General features: G+C 43.5%; 1 protein-coding gene across 6 annotated transcripts; it reads right to left on the bottom strand.

Moving 5' to 3' along the window:
* Positions 1-2,533: 2,533 nt before the first annotated feature.
* Positions 2,534-12,497, bottom strand: zbtb18 (zinc finger and BTB domain containing 18). Of its 6 annotated transcripts, none has more exons than XM_086259097.1 (2): positions 12,043-12,497; positions 2,534-7,139 (listed from the first exon to the last, which is right to left on the bottom strand). In XM_086259097.1, exon 2 carries the CDS (start codon positions 7,120-7,122, stop codon positions 5,425-5,427), a length of 1,698 nt encoding a protein of 565 aa, XP_086115223.1. In that variant the 5' UTR covers positions 7,123-7,139; positions 12,043-12,497; the 3' UTR covers positions 2,534-5,424. The 6 variants fall into 6 exon arrangements, with proteins under 6 accessions (XP_086115223.1, XP_086115219.1, XP_086115220.1 ...); XM_086259093.1 differs by lacking the exon at positions 12,043-12,497 and adding an exon at positions 11,711-11,965; XM_086259094.1 differs by lacking the exon at positions 12,043-12,497 and adding an exon at positions 11,768-11,965.
* Between the last annotated feature and the right edge of the window lie 9,256 nt (positions 12,498-21,753).

Genomic DNA, 21,753 nt, shown 5'->3' with positions numbered 1-21,753 from the left:
GCCCCCTGATTTTCCCAAAAATCCTCCCCCCTCACATCCACTACCTCCCCCATTTCAGCCACCCCACCCCAGCCAGTGTAGTGCCACTGTATTGTCTGCTGCAGGCAGGCCGCTTGTTGCTTGCCTTCTGTCCTGCTGTGCTGAGTGCCTGACAAAGGCGCTCTTTTAAATATGTAGACAATCCTAGATCACTTGCACACACACACACACACACACACACACACACACACACACACACAAAGGTTTGTCCCAGCTTTCCTCTTTCGCTCCCTTGCCATCGGTTCTTCTGTGCTTCGACCTGTCCTGGGAATATTTCCTTTTTCATGGCAAATCAACAAGTCCCCGACATGAGAAGGAATACAGGAAGCTTTTCTCCCGTCATTGCGCTATAAGCTCTGAATGAATGCGTGAATAGCGTTGCCGTCTCGTCAAGGCTAAAAGCTTGAATCCTGTTTGTTATGGAGCTTTCGTTTTACTGTACATTTAAACAGATTCATTTTTATGCACAGGAAGAGAATCCATTTTTTTAATGGATTGAACATAAATACATGAATAATCTTTTTACACTGCTACACAAAGCAAAAACATAACAGTCTGGTATTTGCATGCTATGGAGTTTTAAGACGTAAACATCTGTCTCGAGCTGAGTTTTAGAAGTTCCAAAGTTAAAGAATTCTTTTTTTTCTCTGTTCAACCTGCAGATGTCATTTTAGAGACAAACCAAGACACAACAGCCAAACATCAGGACGTTTCCACATGTCCACATGACACTCTTCTCTTTATCTCTTCCTCCCTCCTCCCTCCCTTGGTACGAGAGTCCTCCCTGGCAGCTTGGCAGAGTCCGCTCCCTCACGCAAACCAGCAGAGTGCAGGGGCCCGGGCCCCAGACAGGAGCCCAAGCTGGTCTCAGCCTCCCAACATGTTGAGCTGGCCCGCCTTGGGCACAGCCAAATGGTTCTGCAGCTGCCCCTTTGTCCCCCCTTCCTTAAGTAAACAAAGGACAGAAACAAATTAATGACCTACATTCACAGCAAACCTCGCACGGCCTCCTCATACAGAGAGAGAGAGAGAGCGCGCAGTTGTCTACAAGCAGATGTTCACTTACAACGCTGCAGATTGCAATTAATGATCACCAAGTAGCGCAGGAGCAAAGGAGAGGGTTAATGTATTTTCTGCCTCTGAAGATTTAAAGAAGGTATCTCAAAGAGACTTTTTTACATTGTCTCGATATCTCAACTGAGAAAAAAGGGTGTTTTTTCTTTTAAAATGAAATGTCTCCTACTGTTTTTTGACAAGTTTTATAATAAAATAAATATATTCCAAATAATGGCCAGCCACTGTGAGTAACCTCACCTAGTAAAATAGCTGCAAAGTTGAAATATTGAACTTTCCTTGAAGTGGACGCCACACTGAAATCTTTTTAACACTTCCAAGTTTCTTAAACTGACATTAGGCATTCATCAGACAGGGGACAATGTCATAAAGATTAGGAGTGAGCTTATCACGTGAGTGTGCATTGGGGGCTTATCGAAGTGGCCATCTGTGGCCTAATGAACGCTGCTCCTTGGCCTCCGAGTGCAGGGGCTTTTAATGCATCTGTAAGAGCCGGTTTACTGAGCAGCAAGACATTAGCTAAAGCTGATTTCTTTACTGGAAACTTGTGCCTGAGAACCTTTAGGAAGAGGCTGTGTGCGTGTGGTGCAGGGGATTGGATCTCAACAAGCTGCTGCACATTTTCTTCTCAAATGCAGCCTACACTTCAGCCAGTGCTGCAGATATATATCAGGAGCTGTGTGAGTACACACACAGCGAGTGTGCAGGCCACCACGCTGTGTCCAGGCACGGCTCGCTGTAGAGCTTCTCAGACACACACACACACACACACGTGCACAGCTTCCACCCACATGACAAGTCATTGCAGAGCAGGATGCCAAGACCTCCCAACTGGCCCTCATGCAACCTGTAACTCGTGAGCGCGCACACACAGAGTTAAATGTCGCTAATCTTCGTTATTTTAATGGCAGCGAGGAAACTGTGACTTTTATGAGTAAAGTTAAACACAAAAAAGAAAAAAGCTTCACACACACATGGGTTGAATTTCAAGATTCTTATAATTTATTGCAGTTTGCACACAATTTAAAAATGTCAACAACAGCACACCAAAAAATTACAAAACTAAACACAATTAGAATTTACTCCCCTTGAGAGAAAAAAAAATCAACCCAACTATGATTGTCAAAGCTAAAATGACTAAATCTGAAAAAAGGAACATAAAAGAAAAGCAAAGGAAAAAAATTGTAATCTCAACAGGGAGTAAATAGATCTCAATTGAAATCTGCTTGTCCCCCCCCCCCCCAGACAGTGATTGTCCTTTTTCAAAACAGACTCAGTCATTTCATGCCCTCTCCCCACCCTCCAACCCTTCATGTTCTTTACCATAAACTGTCCATGACATTTGATTTTTTTTTTAAATTTTATTTATTTTTATACCTTACTTAAAAAAAAACCAACAAACCCCCCCCCCCCCCCCCCCCCCCAATCTATCCCCTTTTGTTTTCAAGTAAGCACAGCAAAAAGATGGAGATGTCCAGTCGGGGTGGTTTACTTCACAGCGTCTTGAGTGGTTAACATCACTCCCGCCACTCCACCCCACCCCACACACTCACACTTTTAAAAATAAAATAACAGCCCGGACTACAGCAGTTTAAGGCGGTCAAGTAAAACCAGAGGAACAGAACGGGGAGGGAAAAAAATGAGAAAAAACCCCCAGCAGTAATGATGAAAACAACAGCAGGATGGAGGGAGCCCATATGCAGAGACGCTGCCAGTGAAGAAATAACATTTCGGGACAAAAATGAGACGATGTGGTGCAAACTGTCGCAATGTCACCCACACTGTTGCATTGGCAGAGCCTGTAGGTGCCACCAGATGACGGGGCGGCATGTACATATACCCCACCCACCACATGCACATCTGCGGGGACACACACACTAACACACACACACACATACATATTTGAGTGAGTGAGAGAGGGGGGGGGTAATGTGGAGTGTCAGTATCTTTCTGAAAAATGTTTTTGGATTGTATAAACGCTCGACCAATTATTTTGAAATTTCAATAAAAACAAGAAAAAAAGAAGAAGAAACTGATGTAGCCCTGACCCAAACGCAACATTTACATATAAGAGTTTTCTAATCACATGATCAAAATAGATAAATTCAATAAATTCCAAGAATTTACACAAAATTTTCAACAGCCATTTCTCAATGCTTTACAGTATCAAATACATCACAGCATCAGAAATGTAATTTTATTTTTATTTTTTTTAAATAAAGGCATCTTTTCAGCAAAAAATCTGATTTCATGTCTTTAAGCTTAAAAAGGTGCATTCAGGCATGCCAATTCTCTCCCATCCATCTCAAAGTAAGGATTATGCTTTAAAAGGAAACACACAAACAGACACGCACGCACACACAGACGTGACATCCACTGCACCTAATGTGAAATGCACACTGCACTGAGCTGAGTGAGTTTAACGGCCCCGCTCAGCTCAGCACAGCTCGGCTCAGCGTGAAGCAACAGTGTGGCAGAGATATCTGACCCTTCAACTTTCAGCAGGACAGCTCAGGTTCAGCCTCGCTCCTTCCTTACTCCCTCCCTCCGTATCCTTCACACTTCAGCCAAGCCACAATTTAATAAAAAATGTTTTAAAAAAACTGCACTCAACAGACCTGAAACGAGAGCCCAAATCTGCAGAAATAATTAAGAAATGGCTCGACCGCGTTTAGAACTGGTGAGGACGGACACAAAAGTTATAGCAGTAGAGACATTTAACGCCTGAGGAGGAGCAAGAGGAGGAAGTGCTGGGTGGACGTAGATCTTCAGTAGGTTAAATTGACTGGTGCTAACCGAGTCACACGCTCGTAAACACACGCGCACGCACGCATTAACACACACACACGCGTGCAGCAGAAAGATCAGTGCATATAGACACAGGCTTAAAATGCTTCATCATATCGCTTCAACATCCGACGGAAACACATTCGGTAACGTTCTTCTAGGATCCCAGCGAGTACAAAATATCCGACTTTTCACTGTCAAAAGTGTACGGTTCAAACATTCCCCCTCCCCGATGCAAAAACCACAACTTAAAGGTTTAAGACAAAATCAAAATTTCATGCATTTTTTTTTCCATAGTCGTGAGAATAATATTCAGTTTTTCAACAGACCGCACCCTGGATAGTATTCACAAAGAAAAGAAAAGAAAAAAAAAGGAAAGCCCGTTGTCAAATATTTGATCAATTACAATGTGTACAGTAATACAGCAAATTCACATTTTTTATTTTAAAATATACAGGTTTGGACGTCATGCAACAACAGCAGGTCCCATTACAAAAAAAGTAACAAAATAATAATAATAATAATCATTAATTTAAAAAAATGCAAAGAATTAAAGTTTTTAAACTATATCAGAACAATATACAACAACCTTAAATTAAATAACTTTTCAACAAGAGATGTTTTAAAGACTGCCAGCTAGATTTAAGAAAAAAATTCTATCGATAACAATAATAATTATTAATTATTTGTAAAGGTCTTTTCATTTTTAGAAAATACTTCAAATTGACTGGAAGTGAAAAAAGGAGGCTGTGCATTGCATGAGTGCCATCAGTTTATCTGTCAGTCAGTCAGCTTTCCCCTGAACACACAACACCAAAGAGCTTAACAAGAGAAGCGGGGAGCGCTTCGCCAACGACACCTCCGTGCCAGTAGAAAATAAAATCAATACACACAAAACACACTCATACACACTCACGCACGTTAGGTGAAATTTTTGCCAGAGTAGTGCAGTACCACACACACACACACTCGCGTGTGCGCACGCTAATTCAAACTGTGTGTTTGGTGGCGTCGACTTGTGGTGATCACAGTACCCGTTTAGTGTATTGTAATGCTTTTTCACTTCAGTGTGTTCGACCTGAACTCCTGCAGTGGTGTTTTGCTGTCTGTGGAACTGGGACCGATACGCTGGCCAGCATCGGAGTGTTGTGTCTGGGATGAAACACAAACAGAGTGAAATCTCTTCAAAAAGGCGAGACTTTCTCACTGGGACCCGTGTCCAGAGACGCAATTAAAACCACCAACAGGAGAGAACTTGCGCGAAATAAAAATGAGGATTCAGAATAAAATAGAATAAAACAAAAATTACCCCAAATAGGAACAAAAAGAAAAGAAAAACAACTCAGTAGTAACATTTTCATGTGCTATTAAAGTGCTATTGAATGAGATGTTGCAACAAACAAGAACGTGACTCACTTAAACCCCGAATATCAAACTCTGCCGCCTCCCTCTAACCTCCCCACGCCTCTCTGCCTTTCTTTCACTCTCCGTCTTTTTCCCTTTACCAAACCTAGAAGTCTGTTTCTACTTCCACAGTTCCTGGGAGCTGTCCTCGATCGCCCAATCCCTGACATTTGGGAGCGCCAGAGGTTCGCTCTTCACTGACAGCGAGTTGACCAGTTCGCAATGGAACTTGCGGATGTGTCGGTAGAGGTCCCCGGATTGCGTGAAGCGCCGCTCGCACCACTTGCAAGCATGAGGCTTCTCACGCGTGTGCACCACTGCGTGGCGGCTGAGGTTGTGTGAGTACTGGAAGCTCTTGCCGCAGGTGGTGCAGGTGTAGGGTTTTTCACCGGAGTGTGTCCGCTCGTGGCGCTTCAGCGTGTACATGCAGGAGAAGGTCTTGCTGCAGATGTTGCAGGTGGGCACGTTGACGTCTCCGGCGGGCTTGGCGCGGATGCCCTCCTGCTCCCTGAAGTGGGAGCTGAGGTGAAGCTGGAGGATGTGGGGTGAGGGGAAAACCTTGTTACACAGCGGGCACATGAAGATCTGTGTGTGTTGAGCCGACAGCATGTTGGAGACGTAAGGCAGCAGCGAGCTATCCATGCTGGCCGCCTCAGCCTGAGCGCGCTCGTTTTCGCCCCCCAGGATGTCCTCATCGTCTGCTGTGGCTGGAGGCTTCTCCTCCCGCTCCAGCTCTGAGGCCAGGGAGGCTTCTCGCAGAGCAGACAGGTGTGCTTCCAGGCCGAGCCTCCGCTGGGCCGACAAGGGCCCTCCGACCCCGTGGTGGGCCAGGCCCCCATTGGTGTTAGGAACCGTGGCCTTGGTGAGGCCGCTATGCTCCATGTCATAGTCCCCACCTCCCAGTTCCTCTTCCTCATCTGAAGCCACGCCCCTTTCTACCTTTACCCTAACAGCCAATGGGCTTTGGAGGCTGTCTGGTGTAGCTGCTCCGCTGAAAAAGGATTGGTGGTGGTTAGTGTGGTTGCTACCTGCAATTGGCTTGACTGACAGGTCCAGGACGCAGTCAGCTGCATCATTTGACACCCTCCTACCCCTGTGGCCCCCACGAGAGCTCACGGAGCGGTGGGACCTCTGGGAGAGAGATCCAGTGGAGCTGGTGGGGCTGCCGGCCGGAGAAAGGAGCTTTCCTCCCTCTCCCAGGCCTTCCCCTGCTTGCGTCTCCGTCGCACCCTGCCCTGGACTGGTTGTAGCCATAGCTGGTGTCCCTGGTCTGTCTGCAGACGGCAGCCTCAGCCACAGCGGCCCTCCCTCTGCCTTTCCCTCCTCCTCTTCATCGCTGTGCAGCAGGTCGGCAGTAGCAGGCCGGCCTGTGGAACTGTCTGATAGACTATCGGCTTTATCAGAGCAGCTGGACCCACCGTCATCCTCTCTGCGCGTGCTGTCTGCCTCCGCTGTGGCCTTCTGCTTCAAACGTTTCTTACACACCTTGACAATGTCATACATGTGCAAGTAGCTGGCTGCTGCCAGCACATCCTCCACGGGAAGGTCCTGGAACTGCAGTTTGCCCTCATACATGAACTCCAGGAGCAGGGAAAAGGCCGGAGCTGTGACAATGTCACTGTTGAGGTGCACCACGTCTCTCTTGTCCAGCTGGTCCTTGTAGAAAAGGTGAAAGTACATGCTGCAGGAGGCCAACACAGCACGATGGGCACGGAACTGGGCATCGCCCACCAGCACCGTGGAGTCACACAGGAAGCCCTGATGCCGCTGTTCGCTCAGACACTGGAGTAAATGTCTGCTGTGGTCTGGGAACTCCATCCTGCCGTCCTCATAACCTGAAGCCACACACACAGACACAGCGTCAAAGTTAATTACATCTCGTAAAGTATCAAAGATGTCTTTCATTTTAAACCTACAGTTTTTATTTTTTGTTATTTTAATGATTTCATTTAGGGGGTGTAATTAAAAAAAACAACCTTTCCATGAGCATAAATATGCAAAATATAAAGAATTAAAAGGTAAACAAGAGGCAACCAAGATTACATGAAATGAGGAGCAATAGAAAACTATGGAATCTAAAAAGGTGGAAAACAAGTTAAAAACGTAAGCTAAATAGAGAGACCATGATTTAGTTTTTATCACCACTAAGACGTTTCTTTTAACGCCACAATTTCTGTGAACAAAATTTGTATTAAATCTGGTAAAAAACACAAAAAGATTAAAAATTAAGAGACACAAGGACAGAGAGAATCAGTAAAAAAACATATCTGATATAACGACGGTGACAACAAAACAAGAAAAAGACAAGAAAACACGAAAGGCACAAACAGGAAGAGTAACACATGAAATAATAATTTTAAAACACATAAAAAGTTAACTAAAATAAGCCATGACCTACGCACAACCCGGATTTTTTTACTCCTCATCCCAACATCGACAGAAACAATTCTCGTAAAGTCGTGCACACATTCCTTCATACATCAAACCAAATGTTCATTTTCTGCTCCAATTACTTGCTTAATTTAAAATAAATAAAAAGTAGACAAGAAAAATAGAAAGAAAATACAATTTATGGTTTCATTTAAGAAAAACCACTAACTCAGTTTTGTACCAAGACAAAGACTCAATCTCAGGTAAACCACCAGCGACCGATTCTTCTACTCGGTCTCTCCGCTCTCACTCTCTGTATCTCTCCAACTCCTCTGCCTGCACTCCTGGATTGTCGCTGCTCCTACGCTGGTTATTTTTATTAACCCACTTTGGCCTGGCCTGGCACAGCCCTTTTAGGTAACCGGCTTTCAGCTGCACACGCTGTCCTCACATATAAAACACAACACACACACACTTAGTACCAGCCTACCTACCAACCACCTCCACAGGCTAAGTCGAGCAGCAAAACTGGCCAATTGAAACAGCACTGTCAAAAACAAAACAGCTTGTCCCTTGTTTAACCTGCGAGCTTCGGCTTTAGGTGTGAGATTAGACGTGGAGGGAAAAAAAGGGAGGAAATTTGCATCAATGCTCTGCAGGTGTTCTTAGAGAAGATTTGCTGGAAATTATCGAATTAATAAAATTAATTACCAACTAATTGTGCAAAAAACCTTTGATTCCAGAAGACAATAAGAAAAAAGAAATGTGTAAAAGGTCCCACCTGTTAGCCAAGTCGATTTGTCCTGCCTGAGAAAATACATTGGTCCCGCTCTGCACTGTGTTAACCAAAGCAGTTAAATCACCTCATTTGAATGAAGCTAAACCAAGAATGTCAGTGTGTTAGACTGTGTGTGCGTCCGTGTGATGTGCATGTGTGTGTGTGCTCGCCCTCCGGCTTGTTCAGACTGCTTTTAATGAGGGGGACTTACAGGGACAAGGGTGTACCACCTCCCACCTCCCCCCCACCCCACTGTCCAGCCAAACCCCTCTACCACCTCCTCCTTCCACACACACACACACACACACTCGCACACACATATAAACCAGCCGTCACTCATGCACTCCTTTCCATCTGAATCTTACAAGAAAAACCCCGCACATCCGCCCCATAGTAGAAACTGCCCTCTTCCTCAACCCCCTCCACCCACCACCACCCAGAAGAGAAGATTTACAATACAATCACTGTAAGTGCCCTGCTCGTCACAGCATCAATCCTAATCCTTAAAGATGGCTAAAAATAAAGACGACGGTGGCGACGGTGGGGAGGGAGCCGCCGGCGGAGACTCAGGAGGGCAGCAGCCCAGTCACCCAGCCCACCCGGCCCCGGCCAGCCAGCTCAGGCAGGGGTCTGAGAGAGACACACACAGAGGGGCAGGCAGGGAGGGAGAGGGTGAGGGAGAGGCTGGGACGGCCGAGGAGGGAGGCTTACCCACATCTGATCCAGCTGACGGGGGCCATATGGCAGCTGCTAGCCAGATAAAGAGATTAAGACTAGGAGGGAGTGCGATTACAGCTGTCTAGCCAATTCAGGCAGCTCAAATCTGCAACTTCTAAATTAGTCTCCTCTACTCCAGCCGACAGGAGGGGGAAAATGGGTAGAGCGCACCGCACATGCTTTCAAGTAATTTTTACAGCGAGCTAGAATTAACAGGAAAAAAGTAAAGTAGATAATACAGATTAAATAACTGCTCAGTTTATTCTAGGGTTTTTTAAGCCTATTTATTAGCTAAAATGTGTGTTTATTGTCTTCTCTTAAAATGTCTAAATACTATATTTCAAAGGAGACTTACTTTTATGATTTATGATCACGATTAAACTGCAAAAAACTACACTTCCCTTTCAATTAACAAGTGTCCCGACAAAACGTCTGACAGCTCAAACAGGAAGCAGCAGCTTAAGTTTTAAATGCACCCCTCTCGACTGCAAGCTAAAAACAAGCAGACTGCTCCCGGGCTGCAATTACCCCTCAGACAGGCAGCACCGGCTACCTTTGCCGTTTACTTCTGAAGCACTCGCCAGCAGTTTCACGCAGTTCTCACACTGGTTTGACACACCGGAGATCCCCCACAACAAAACAAAACTCCACCATCCCGGACTCTCCTACTGTAAACACACGCACGCACACACATACACACACAAAACGATACCTGCAGCAGTATGCATCAACTTGATTAACTCCACTGTAGCAGAATAGCCGGGCTCTCTGGCTGGGAATGGCTGTGTATCGCCCTCTCCCTCTCTCTCTTTCTTTCTTGCTCTTTCTCTTGCTCGCTCGCTCTCTCTGAATCAATGAGTGGGTAGAAGAGGAGAGAAGAAGAAGAGGGAGGCAGGCAGGCAGGCAGGCAAGCAAAAAAAAAAAAAACACGCTGTTCAAACTGCGAGGGACAGATGCAAAGTGGAGGAGATGTTGGAGGGGGAACGAGATACCACCTCCCTCCTCCTCCTCTTCCTCCTCCTCCTCCTAACTGGCGCTGATCAGCAGCCACAAACACACACACACAGCGTGCGCACACTGCACACACACACGCACAGCACTGACTCTCCCAGGCTGCCGCTGAGACTCACAATAAAGGACTGGGGAGGGGTGGAGGCAGTGGAGGGATGGAGGAGGAGGAGGTGGGGTGGATGGCAGCCTGTCAGCTGCTCTGACATCATCCTCAGATGGAGATGCTACCTCCAGCTGTGCTCTTTCTACAGCCATATGCTGCCTCCTCTACACTCCTGCCACCAGACTCCTCTTTCATTCTACCAACACCGCACAACTTTGTCTCTCTTCTCCCCCTCCTTTTTTTCTCTCTCTGGGAAATAAAACACAAGTCGGCTAAAATATTCTGGGATTTGGTGTTTGGAGTTTACACATCAAAATCACTAAGCTGCAACTGCCACCAAAACTATTAAGGAAATGCAAAGTTTACGCACTAAAAAACACACATACACACACACAAACAACTTTTCTTTTACCTGGCGTCTAAAATCATTTGAAATGCACTTCTCTGTCCTTCTCCTTCTGTCTTTTTCTCCTTCCAGTTACCATAAACAAAAGCCAACACGGCACATTTGCAACTGACAGACGCACGCAGCTGATATTGTTTTCCACTCTTTTACGGTTCAGCGCCGCTACCTCGTCTTGTATTCACTCATTCATCCGCTCATCCATCCATCCATCCATATATCCATGTATCCAGCAACCACCACCCCCTACACACCACCACCACCACTGCCCGGACCCTTCGAACGACTCACTGGGTGACAAAAATGAGCCGAAAGAGTCCAGTGAGGGCAAAACAAAAGGTGTGCAGGGTGTTTAATAGCCGGGGAGAAACTTATTACACTTATTATAACGGCTGTATTTCGCTTTCGTTTTGGGCAAACTTTCTGTAACATTTACAACTCTGCAACTTTTATTTTCTATTTTATTTTGGCTGTAAATAAAGTTGTTTTTTTTTTAAATAAAATAATAGCAACACCGCCCACTGAGTTTCCACAATAAAATGTGATCACAGCTGCACACAAATGTGGAAATAAATTACATTTATATTATTTTTTCTTTGTTTCATAATCACCCATTTCAACATTTTGTAAGTTAATTAGAAATATTTGCCGTGTAATCTCCTGTAATGAAAAATTTCACTGTGTCAATAAAACAGAAATAAAGTGCGGGAAACATCACATTAATCAACTTAAACTTCTAATTAACTTCACCACCGGAGTTCTTTTAATTACACGGTTTGGAAGTCGCTTTAAAAAAAATCAATTTCACCTCACTTTGACGCGTTTTTATCACCTCTAAAGTGCTATCAAATTTAGGAGAAAGTCTGCTGGAGTTTGTTTTAATTTAAGACTCAATTTTCAAGCTGCCTGCCCACGACGGTCCGGAGAAAAAATTAGCATAAAAGTCCAACTCCTGCTACCGCTTACAGGCTGTTCAGAGACAAGTCTCCGAGCGAGAAAAGGAGTATTGTAATTAATTTCTTACCAGAAGACACAACAAACACAGAAAAACAGGGAGAGACACACACGGAGACACACTGACCCACGCAGCTAGCTATAGCCCGATCGCGGCTAACAAAAGTAAGGCGGACGGGCTGCAATATTGAGCTATTTACAGTTGTTCGGGAGGCCCAGGTGCTATGACAACAGCCCCTAAAACACCGCGGAGGGACGGCTAACATAGCAACTATTAGTGCGTGGAGACAACACAGTCATGCTAAGGAAGGTTTAGCTACTTTTTCCCCTCCGTAACCCACCCTCTCTCTCTCTCTCCTGAGCCTCCTTTAATCGGACTCCGGTATTAGAAGCAGCACTTACAGACAAGAAGGTCCACCGTCTTCCCCGCTTCCTCCGTCAAAATCCCCTCTTTTTTCCTTCGGAGACAAAACTAGATTGACTTTGGACTAATTTCCATAACAGGCTGCCGAGGCGAGCAGGCGCAGGGACGGGGAGTCTAGCACTCTGCGGCGGCCAGATGTTTCCGAGCTGTTGCTGCTCAACTCGGGCTGGGGAAGGAGGCGAGTTGACTGGCACGGCACGGAAGCCAATGGTGCCGGCGAGGAGGAAAGTGAAGGCAAATTGGAAGCGGCCCTCTGACAGAGGAGAGGGAGGGATATGTCTTCTTCTCCCGTCGGCGTAGGTTGACACCAGGCAACAACAACAGCAGCAGCAGCAGCACACACACAGTGAGAAGGCAGGAAACAAGAAGCTGGGCCAAACCAACTGGTTCTGCGAGTCAGTGAGGCGGACTGGCGCAGCGGAGAGCGAGGGAGAGTGGAGAGCGGCGCAGTGCGCTCTGGGTACTGTAGTCAAACCTGGAGCGAGAGGTGTCGTGGGGGGGGGGGGGGTAGGAGGCAGGGAGGGAGGGAGGCTAAGGGGGTGGAGCTGATATGAGCAGGTGCACCACCTTGACAGGAAGTAAAAACATGTGGTTGGGTTTTCCAGTGGTGCTGGATAATGCTTAAGACACAGGCATAAAGCCAGCTGCACCACTTCCAGAGGTGGACATGTATTATGTATGATGACCAGATGAAGATGTGATAAATTATTTATATTGCGTAGTAGTTGTAAGCAAATGCGAGCATTTATATTAGTGTGTTTGTTAATGCACCGCTGATAAACATTTTCAAGTGTTACAAACAATTTATTACGTATTTACGTAGTTGATAGATAATTAGGAAGATGTAAAGTCAACAAACCTACCTTGCTCACTTACCTTACTTCATTTTAATGCCACCTCATTTTAAAAGTGTGTGCTGTCCATCCAGTTAAAAATATAATTTTTTGTTCAATCAATAAAAAAAGTTTTCTTTGCCCGATGAAGGGATGCGGAGAAGTTCATCTACTAGTCAGATAAGTGTCCTTGGGCAAGATACTCCACTCCAAGTGATGGATAGAAAAATACTGTATGGTGTGTGTGAATGGGTGATTGCAGCTTGTAGTAAAAAGTAAAGAGGTTGTGTGTCTGCTTCAGAGTTTGTTTCTTCAACACAGTTAACCTTGATCCCTCAGATAGATAGATAGACAGATAGACACAGTTTAACTTTCACTTTTTCATAATGCACCTTTGGACAAAAACATGCCCCCATCCCTATAAAGGAAGTGATGTTGGCATCCCCTTGTTAATGTTGCCTGTATGTTTTATTTGGCCCCCAAGCCAAAACGCCTTGGTCAAACCATGAAGGTATTTTGTGTGCCTCAGTGGCTGCAAAGAGGCGCCTACCTGCTAATATATACCAAACCTGTTTTGACTTGCCGAGGTAGGAAAAGAACAAAGTGTTAATGATGGCTCAGCTGGCCTGTAGGTGCATCAGAAAGCCATGGCAGTAGATCAGAATCCACAAAATTGAGAATACAGCTATTGATAATACCGCTGTCATTTCCCTATAAAGTGTCTCCTGTGGCAAATCCTCAAACCTTTTCCAGGTGTGGCTCTGATGCAGTAGTAGTATGTGGGTTTTATTCAAAACATTTCAGAGCCCATGTTCATTATAATGCATCTGAGACATGTTATCAGGCCTGGTCTTATTTGTTAGAAGGAACAATCTACGCTTTACTACTTTCATAATAATATCAAAATTGCAGTGTATAACTAGGGTGATTCTTCAAAGCACAAAGAATAAAACTGATTAACATTTTATCTGCAGTTAACTGTTACAAAGGCCTTAAAGGCATTTTTATTTAATGTGTTTTTATTATTCATTAAGTGACTAAATAGACAGACAGCTCTGAGAGCCACAGTTAACAGTAAAATGATCATTTGTTTTACTTCTTTGACATGTTATGAACTAAACAGCAATTTATCTTCTGCTTAAACACAATAAAAATATTAATCACTAATAATATGATTGCTTGAGTCACATCTGTACACTATGAGCTTGTCCAATACCAAGAATTTCTTAAAATCTTAAACTTGTCTTTCCTCTGTGAAAGCTTATATCTGTATTTGAACTAATCCAAAGACATGTTAACATATTTGAGGAAACTGTCTCCTTAACAGAGGCTATGATGATTTTTGGAGTGAGAAAAACTAATGTGCCTCTGATGCTGTTCATGCTTATAGCACGGTTAAAACCTATAATAAAGTGTGGCTGCCTAAGCTGTGTGAGTCAGAAGAACAAATCCAAAATGTCTGTAAGGTGTAGTTAAAATGTTTGTTTTGTCTCCACCAGAAATCACTCTTACAGGCGTCAATCGGAGTCTGAAATGAAAGGAGGAAGAAGGAAATTCTTTTCTGAAATGACTAATACAGGCCCAGCAGTGACCTTGGATACAAAAGGGTGAATAAAAGTAACAGGTTCCTGTGCTGGCTGACAGGTTTTAACTGCCCGTATCTTTCCCGGGTGACACATGAGTTGTCTTGGACTTCTCTTTCACGGGAGACCTGTGACTTGCTCTGTCCTCCTGAAGTAACATCAAGGCTTCTGGTGGCAGGGCCTGTCTAACCTGTAAGTGGCAGTTTACAATAAACAGGCTGTTGCACATTTTTACACCGGACTGGTTTGTTCCACCAGTAACGGGCCAGCAGAAATCAAGCTGATGTTCTTTTTTTTTTTGGTTTGTTTTAATTTAGTTGTTTTTTTATCAGTCTTTGTTATGGATGCCTTTAGCAGTACGAAATGCTTCACAGATATTGAGGTTGCACGTTTCCTACGTGACAACTGAGAGAAGAGAGCACTGAATCTAGGACACGGCGCAACATCAGCAGCAATATATCTTCCTGTCCAGATAAAGGGACACCATTTCACAGATTTCAAAATAAGGATGTTCAGAGACTTAAAGCTTAGAGTGACACACAAGATGAATTTATTTATTACCCCACTTACCACAAATTATATGCTTACAACATATTTTTCAACTTCTCACAGATGTGGGTCACTGGGACAAAAACCTTTTTTGAATGTGTGTCTGTCATGAGAGTCTCTATGTGAAAAAGTTTGGGGCAGCTCTGCTTGGTGCGTCTGAGGGCCTATTTGCATCTCGTGAACCTGTCCCAGTAAACTAATTGGCGTCACTAATAGATGGCTGGATGAACCGCAGCCCTGTATGGTAATGAATTCACACGATCTGGTGTCATAGCTGAAGGACTTGTTAAAATGCAAATGAATGATGACCCTGTTATGTGTCTATCAATTTAGGGATCCATGTTACCAGCGCATTACAATGAGCCCCTTGTTCATGCACGAAAATACGCAGTTCAACGAGGGGGCCTGTGCAGGAAATTGGACTGAAGGACAGGCTTTTAAAAACTGTTGGCTAATTTGTGCAATAAACGTATGGCAGTCAAAGCATTTTAGATGTAGCCATATTTAATATACGCTGCCATTTAGAGTTTCTCTTTTTCACTTTGGCTGTATTGGAAAGCTCACCTCTCCGGAAGTGTCTTTTGTAGCTTCTGTATATGATGACTGAAAAGAGAAAGATAGCCTTGGATGTACTGAAATCTGTTCTCCAGAGACTCCTGTGCAATTTTCTAAACTTCTTTCACCTTTCTCGTGTTCCCTCCTCTGATCCACATATTGTTTTGCCACTGACAGATGCCAGAATACAGCCAAGTGTGTGAACATGTGAGCCAAGAAAGCAGAGCTAGACTGATGTTTGAAATTATCTGCACTACTGTTTCATCCTCCTTACAGCTGAAAGACAAAGCAGACGGCAGGCAGAAGGGAGAAACATGCAAGAACCAGTATGCATAGCAGAGCTTATTATCTGTAGCAGAAGTTTTGTTTAGGTTTAGTTCTCCTTCTTTCTGCTTAAAACTCAGAGGACATTAAGAAAGAACAGAACAAAACATCTACGAATAGTCTCGTATATTTATGTTGCAGTACTCAGGCCTTTCTCACATTTCTGTTGTCTGTTACGACAATGACAACAATGCTAAGAGTTGTTTCCTTTAAACATGAATCATGCACAATGCTTCTAGGAAAACATATAGAGCCAGACTAATTACAGCATGTGTTTCGCTTCCGAATAAATGCAGCATTGTCCTGAGTAAGTGTTATAATTTCTGCCTCTGGAGGTCGCTGTAGATCCCATATTTTACACACCGGTTCACTCTCTGTCCAGTAGAATTGACTTCAACTTATCTTTGCTTGTTTTACATTTTGATTAAAAATTATTCTGATAAAGGGCATACATGCAAGAAAGGTACTAGACTGCATATCTGCACATGTTTAAGCTCTTACCTAAGGCTAGAATATAAAAAAATCACTTCAAAGAACGATTGGAAGTGTTAAATATCTCCTTCAGATTTAAGCAGACTTTCTTTATGCTTCTCTGGCTTGTAGTTGTGTTCCCAGTGCTTATTTTTCTCTGTTCACTCTTTTTTACTGTCTTTTAGGAGAGAGTGATTGATGCTGCTATTTATCTTTTTGTTGGAATAGATAGTCCTGAGCAAAGCTTTTTCTTTCTTTTTTTTAAAGCAAAGAAAAAGCATGTTGTGCATCTGGCAGATGAAGTAAATCACTGGAAACCTCTGGCCATACCTTAGATATTAGGACTGCATGCTTCACATCTTCTGGCTTTCGCTGCCAGCATTAATTATATTTTGCTTGTTAAGGGGTTTTCATATTCAAAGTTGTTTTTTTTTTTAACATGGATGGCTGTTTGAAAGCACCTCTAAAGGTAATTCTTTCAACAGTCCTCATTTTCCCCAATGAAATGCAAAAATAAATGACTTCTCAGGGTGCTCAACTGAAGATATATTTATTTGCAATTAAATCCATCTAGTCATCCATCCATTTTCTGCCACTTATCTGGGTCTTGGTAGCTGGGGCAGCAGCGATGCAGAAATGCCCAGACTTCCCTTCCTGGCCACCTCCTCCAGCTCTTCCTGGGGGACACTGTGGTGTTCCCAAGCCATCTGAAAGACATTATGTCTCCAACATGTCCCGGGTCTGTCCCTGGATCTTCTCCCAGCTGGCCTAAAAACCTCACCTAGAAGGTGTCCAGGTGGCATCAGATGCCTGAACCACATCAACTGGCTCATTTCAGTGTGCAAGAGAAGCGACTCTAAGATCTGAGCTCTAAATCTGATCTCATTGTATAATTTATGTATCCTGCGCTGTGATTAATACTGCTTTCTGTGTTCCCGTTCTCATCAGTTTGCTGTGATTCCTACATTTAAGTTCATGATAAATTTGGCGATAAAGATCTTAAAGCTTATTTGCACGTCTTATAAGTTGCCCTGAATGAACATGAACTAAATGTTCCAAGCAGGAAAAAACAAATGTTCATTTGCAGAGATATCCCGTCTGGTAGATGGTTCAGCTTAGTTTCGAAGCAGCAGGGGGCTGAAATAATGAAATAAACCCATTAAAAGCAACACGCAAGGGCAGCAGAGTACGCAGCAGCCAGGATCATTATCTCACTTCCTTTGACAATTGTTTGGGCATCTTTATTGATATAAGTAAAGAGCATAAATTGGTTTTTTTCTCATAAAGTCTCAGCCTGTGTTAGGGACACTCCTTATCCATCAATCCTTGAGCTTCCCAAACCTGCAGCAGGCAGCAGCCCTCCACAGTATGTCCCACAGCTTCCTTAATTATGCCCATAATGGAGGTATGCAAGAGGGGAGACACTCTGGGAGACACTGGCTGGCTGTCAGACGAAGATGAAGGGAAGGAAAGGGGGTGCAGACAGATGTTTGAATCCCAGCCCTGGGGCAGATGAGATTAATCCATCCTCCAAGGCAGAGACAGCAAAAGAGAAATAGAGAACGTAATGGAAGCAATTTCTATTAGTTCAATTGGCTGCCCTCTTTCCTCCATGCATACCAGGCATCCTGATCCACCATTTTTTCTTCTCGCAGAAGTGTGCAGTGCATCCATTCTATATCACTGGACTGTATGAGAAAAAGGAAGCCTGTTATTGGTGAAATAACAGGCTCATACCTCCTGTTCAGCTGAGATTAATCATGTGAATACAGCAGCAATGTGGCCCAGGATTTATGCAGGTCCCTAAATTTTCCATAAATGTGTGGCATTACGAGACATAAATGTGAACATCCTCTCCTAAACACCTGAGCTCAAGCTAAAAAGCCAACACAAACTTTCTGTCAGTGTCAAAACCTCCAGGAAGAACAAACTTTGTTTCAGCTGACAGTGGGAGGAAATCCATCCATATAGTTTAATGATTTGATCATCTGGTTCAATGTGGCTGCTGTTGTAGGCGGTTTGGAATGCAGCCATTTTGACTGAGTGTAAAATATTCATGAACTATCAATGGTCGCCCATCTGACTGGCTGGGGAACAGCTGCTGGGTCTCTGTGCCTCTAGAGGTGCAGCATCTGTCCATTTAAGGAAAGTGAATTTGTGTTTGTGTGAGTGGATTCTAGCGTTTGCACGTGCGTTCCTGAGCATGCGTGTGCGTACAAGAGCGCATTTTCTGATGCACGAGAGTGTGTGTGTATTTGTGCGTGCGTGTGTCTCAGTGGGACCAGACATCAGGAGAAACAACTGTGTATTTAACTTGCTCATCTCCAGATGGTGGAGGATCATTAGACATGATCAAAAAGCGAGTCTCAGTTTTATTAGGATCTGTACTTGTCAATCAAGTGTCGCTCTCATATATGCACAAGGAGAGCGGTGCTGCTGTGCGTGTGTGATGTGTTAAAGGGAATTTTATACATCTGATGTCTGTGCCATTCTATACATATCTGTCTCAGCAAACATCAGCATATCACAGCTATGCAACGTGGGTGTGTGTGCGTGCGTGTGTGTGTGAGAGAGAGAGACTCACACCCATTTGTGTGAAGCTTGCAGAGAACTGTGGAGCTTTGGCTGAGCCTGTATGATGGACATCTGGAAGCTAAATTGGTTAAGTGCGCCTCCAAGCCAACAGCCAGCCGGCCGTCCCCTTGCTGAACTAAGAGAGAGTTGTGCGTGTGTATGTGTGTGTGCAGTGGGGGTGGTGGGCTTCTGTGGTGGGGGACTCTACATCTGGCCAGCTGCCTTGCCACAGACAAAAACCCCTGCTGGACATTTAAGGGCTTTTACCTTCCAAATTCATACTGCAAACGAAATCAAATTAATTTTGTTCACTCAGGCAAACTGCTGCGTTTGAGACCATAAAGAAGCATCACGTTTGGCTCCGATCGCCACACCGCTCTCCACTGTTACACAGAGCTGTGTTATACAGCCTCTAATCCTGCCTGTTTAATATCTCATGTTTTTAGGGAAGAATGTTTATTAATTTGTTCAACTTCTTTAAAGGAATTATAGAAAATTTCAGGTCACTGTTTTCAGTAGTTTTCTCAAAAAAGTATCCTTTTCCCCTCCTGGCCATTTTAAAATTCCATCAGCCAGAAGCAAGGTCCTTCAGTTTTTTTGGGTAAATATCTGGTCTCATAGCTCTGTGGGTCATCGTGACCCCTCAATCCTGGAGCCAGGACTTTGAGTTTTAAGAGCTCATGATTGCTTTTGGTTCTAAGAGTGGTTCTTCTTTGAGTTTTTGTTTTTTGTTCCTTTTTAAATGTAGGTTGTTTGCATTTTTTACATTCTTATATCTCCCCAGTGGCCCTTGGTTATAGTTAGGCTCCTTTGAGCCTTTCATTTTAGCTAATCCTTTGCGTTGGGTTCTTTGTGTGTCTAATTAATGGACACACAAAGGTCTAATACCTGGTTGACTAGTTGTAGAGTTGTTGCTTTAATTTGAGCTCCTTGTTTAGTTGTGTCTTATTCTGTGGAACCAGCTCACAGTTTTTATTCGGGAGACGGACAGCCTCTCTACTTTCAAGATTAGGCTTCAGCTGACCTTGAATATTCCCTTAGTTACCCTGCAATAGGCCTAATCTGCTGGCGGATGCTGTTTCTTCTTCACTCACATTTTTCACTCACTATGTGCTTACAAGCCACTATGCATTTAATCATTAGTTATTATTAATCTCTGGCTCTCTTCCACATTGTCTTTTTTGTCCTGTCTTCCTCCACTCACACTCACCCTGTCACTGCCTCTCCCTGAGGCTGATTCTGTCTGAGGTTTCTTCCTGTTTAAAGGGAGTTTTTCCTTCACACTGTTGCCAAGTGCTCGTTCATAGGGGGTTATTTGTTTTGTTGGCATTTTTCTCTGTATTGTTGTAGGGTTTTTAGTGTACAATATAAATCACCTTGAGGTGGCTGCTGTTGTGATTTGATGCTTTATAAATGAAACTGAATTGAATTCCTGTTTTGTTTTGGTAGCTCTTTGATCTTCTGTATCTAATTTTCTGATCTTCCCCTGCTCATTGTCTTGATTGTTTTCAGCTGTGTGTAGTCTCCACCTATTTCTGTTTGTGTGTATATTGTCTCAATTGTCTCAGTCTTCCTTTGTTCTTTGTTGTGTTGTCTACATACAGAGCCATGAAAAAGTATTTGCCCCTTCCTGATTTATTGTTTGTTTTTTTTGCATACTTGTCACACTTACATGTTTCAGATCAAATAAAATCAAACAAAGTTTAATATTAACCTTTTCCCCCTTAATAAAGGAAATCACATTTAGAAGCTGCATTTTGTATTTACTTGGGATACCTTTGTCAAAAATTAAAATAGTTCCTTGGTTTCATAGCTGTGTGCTTCCTAGCTACGTATTCTCTGTGTTTCATGAATTTATATCCCTGGTTTTGGACTTTGCAATATTCTGGAGTCTTTCTGGATTAAATGATCACTTTGTGTTTGACTTCCGTCTCTTCCATCCTGCTGTTGGTACCACAAAATTAATTTACATTCAGTAGTTGAATTTGACACTATGAACCAGGACTGTTAGGAGTGTAACAGGTTAACCCTTGTATGGTGTTCGGGTCTGTGAGACCCGTGTTCAGTTTTTTTCAAAAGAAAAATTAAACAATTAATTATTTTTTCACGTGTAAATGTGTTGTGTCTTTCCACTCACTCCACTTGATTATAACTGATTTATTTATAACATTTTATATAAAAGAAAAACGAGAAGCACATTAATTCATAAATGTGATCTAACAAAGGTAAAGGGAAAAAATTAACCATGTTTGCTGTTCATATGTCTTGTAATTGGGATGAAGTAAACATCTGTTGAGTAATTTAACATAAAATTGTTTGATAGTGTTAATTTGGAAAGCCAAAACTCTAGCGGGTCCACCAGACCCATGAACACTGGCTGAGTAACAAAAATACGAACACCACACAAGGGTTAACAGTAAAATGATGGATGCTTGAGTTCCCTAAAATATTTGGATGTCCGATCTCTGATGGCATATTTGGAGGCTTGTATAAACACTTTTGCAGGTAGGAGAGAGGACGGGGAACAGGACCCTCCCTAAAACTGCGCACTTAAATCTTCTTCCCACCTGCTTCATGTCGAGGAGCGTGTCAGGCTACATTTCACTGTGTGTTATACTTGTATAACTATGCATGTGACAAATAAAGAACCTTGACCTTGACCTTGACCTTCCCATGTTAAAAGCTTGTTAGAGTCTATTGCCATTTAAGCAGTAAACTCCAACCAACTCTAGCTACAATGCACAGCATTGTTCATACTGACTGGTTACATCTATTCAGTCAACCATGAACTCCTCTGTCT

Source organism: Aulonocara sp. 'chitande type north' Nkhata Bay, linkage group LG13, assembly GCF_057382095.1.
Source record: "Aulonocara sp. 'chitande type north' Nkhata Bay isolate Kocher_YH1m ecotype deep benthic linkage group LG13, A_spYH_male_GT1.1, whole genome shotgun sequence".
Classification (NCBI taxonomy): domain Eukaryota; kingdom Metazoa; phylum Chordata; class Actinopteri; order Cichliformes; family Cichlidae; genus Aulonocara; species Aulonocara sp. 'chitande type north' Nkhata Bay.
Note: the sequence above shows the minus strand (reverse complement) of the source record. Positions and strands in the feature narration are given on the sequence as shown.